We start from the raw sequence: 2,450 nt of genomic DNA on the forward strand, positions 1-2,450 counted from the left end.
GCCCCCCCCCCCCCAGCCTCCCAGCGCTCACCGATTCCCTCGGTTCCCTCGGCAGCCGTGAGGGCGGGAGAGAAGGCCACTGGCAGCACCTACTGCAGATCCACGAACGAAACCTTGCTTTCAGCCACGAAGTCTTGGGCATTTACTGTGCAGCAAGGGGCAGCTGGAGGGTTGAGAAGTGTTAGCTGGTGTCATGTGCCCACATCCAGGAAACTCTCCAGGAGTTTGCTACCTAGCTACCAGGTGGCCTGGCGGCAACGGAACAGAACAAGGGCGAGGCTCCTGCCCACACGTGGGCTGCACACAGGGCAGGCAGGGCTAATGAGTGACGAGCAGGGGCACAGAGCCCAGCCCCTGCGCCTCAGGAGGCGCTGATTTGTGGCAGCTCGTGTTCCAGAGCCCCAGGATAGAGTGAGGCCAGCTCCAGCCAGGACCACGTGCCTGCCCCATCCAGCCTCAGCCACTGCCTCCCTGGGTCACAATCAAGCGCACTCTTGGGTCCAGAAGTCCCGTTGTTACGACCCTGGCTTGACCTCTGCCAGAGCCCAGGGATGCTGACAAGGCCTTACCTGGCCTCGACCTCACCGCAGTGTGGACCATGGGACACTACAAACCTCCCCCTCTGGAAACACCCCCTTGCCCGCCTTGCCTTGCTCTGCTCCAGCCTTCGAGAGCCAACCACCTACCTATGACTTCTGGAGCCATCCCAAGGACACCCTGGGCCTGCCGTATCTGGGACGAGCCTCCTAGCTGACCTCCCAAACCTGGGGCTCCGCTGGAGTTTGTGGCCTCTGTGGAAGCCCCCTGCCCACCCAGGTCTGGGGGACTGCCTGGATTCCTCCTTGTCCTCAGATGGCCCCTTTCTGGAACAGCAGGTGACTCCTGGATGGCCAATGAGAGGCAGCCCTGGGACTGTTTTCTGAGGCAGCTGAGCTGGAAGGACCTGGTCGGAGGTCTGGAGCCATGATGTCACCACAAGTCCTACGACCCTTTGGGAGTGGGGTAAATTACACAGGGCCCACCCCCCAGGATTACCCAAAATAATCTCCCCATCTTAAGATTGTATTTTTTAAAAATTTTTTAATGTTTTATTTCCGAGAGAGAGAGAGAGAGTGTGAGCAGGGGAGGGTCAGAGAGAAAGGGAGACACAGACTCTGAAATAGGCTCCAGGCTCTGAGCTGGCAGTCAGCACAGAGCCCGACGCGGGCCTTGAACCCACGAACCATGAGATCATGATCTGAGCCGAAGTCAGAACTCAGATGTCTAACCAGCTGAGCCACCCAGGCACCCCCCCTTTTTTTTTTTAAATTTTTAAAAGCACTTTCAAATATTATCTCATGTAACTCATTTTACAGGTAGAGAAACTGAGACCTAGCTCAGCATCTAAGGGCCATTTCCAAAGTCATGGGAGAACTTGGCTTTGAATGCAGGGCTCTTCTGTGGCATGTGACAGGAGGCCCATGTCAAACTGACTTCATACAAACGAAAGTAATTTATCAGCTTGCACCTCTGCAGCATTCAGAGGTCAGTGCGGCTGCATCCAGGGGCACACACAGGGCCATCAGGATCCCAGAGTGCCACCTTTGTTCGTAGGGCTTGTGGTGATGAGCTGGCCCCCTAACTCCAGGCCAGGTCCCCACTTTGACCACCCCAGCCTGTTGTTCTCAGAGAAAGTCCCAGAGCCGCATCTAGTCAGATGGTTGAGCCACATGCTGTTCTGGAACCCAGTGCAGCCAGGGGCCAGGAGCGCTCTGGTTGGGTGAACCCATCCCTACAGCCAGGGATTGGGGGGTCAGCCCAATTCAGACCTTAGAGACTAAGAATGGGAAGCCCCTAAAGGAAAATCGGCCAGGACAGGTGCTGAATCAACACCGCCAAACGAAAGCTGAAAGCGGGGGTGCGCTCATCTCCCAGCTTCTCTGGGGAGCAGCATCTTGCCCATCTCGGGATTCCAGCTCGTCCGACCGAATCGAGCAGGGTGGTTACTCCTCACCTCGACCTCGAGAAACTCAGGCATCGCCCATCGAAGACGAGGTCTGCGGACCCTACGCACCGCTTAACCACCACCCTCCCGCCTCCCACCTCGGCCGGCCGGTCCGCCCTTTCCGCTTGCTCAGACCCTCCCCTGAAGCGAATCCNNNGAATCCGCCTGCATCCGTCCCTGCCGGGCCAGAGGACGCCGCCCCGGCCCAGCTCCCCAATTCCCCGCCCCCGGCCCCACCCCGTACTGGGACGTCATAAAAAAAGACCCCAAAAGCCCAGTGGCCCGTGTCTGGGCAACGCAGCCCAGCTCTGCCCGCTTCCCAGCGCAGAGGCGTCCGCGGTGGTCCTCCGAGCGCGGGGGGGCGGCGGCGGCCTCCCGGGGGTGGGAAGCGCCAAGGCGCCTGCGCGCTCGGCCCCCTCCCTCCCGGCTGTCGCGCCTGCGCGCTCGGCGGGTCGGGGTTGGGGAC

The 2,450-nt window shown here is 59.7% G+C and overlaps 1 protein-coding gene across 1 annotated transcript in view; it reads left to right on the forward strand.

The window, feature by feature from the left end:
• The window catches only part of CDC34 (cell division cycle 34, ubiquitin conjugating enzyme), a 10,816-nt gene that overhangs the window by 1,057 nt on the left and 7,309 nt on the right, over positions 1-2,450 (forward strand). Inside the window, exon 3 of the mRNA XM_077760583.1 lies at positions 1,931-2,034. Within this exon, the coding sequence (XP_077616709.1) occupies positions 1,931-2,034 (104 nt within the window). The remainder of the gene's footprint in view (positions 1-1,930; positions 2,035-2,450) is intronic.

This window comes from Crocuta crocuta, unplaced genomic scaffold, assembly GCF_008692635.1.
Source record: "Crocuta crocuta isolate KB4526 unplaced genomic scaffold, BGI_CrCroc_1.0 scaffold443, whole genome shotgun sequence".
NCBI classification, from domain to species: domain Eukaryota; kingdom Metazoa; phylum Chordata; class Mammalia; order Carnivora; family Hyaenidae; genus Crocuta; species Crocuta crocuta.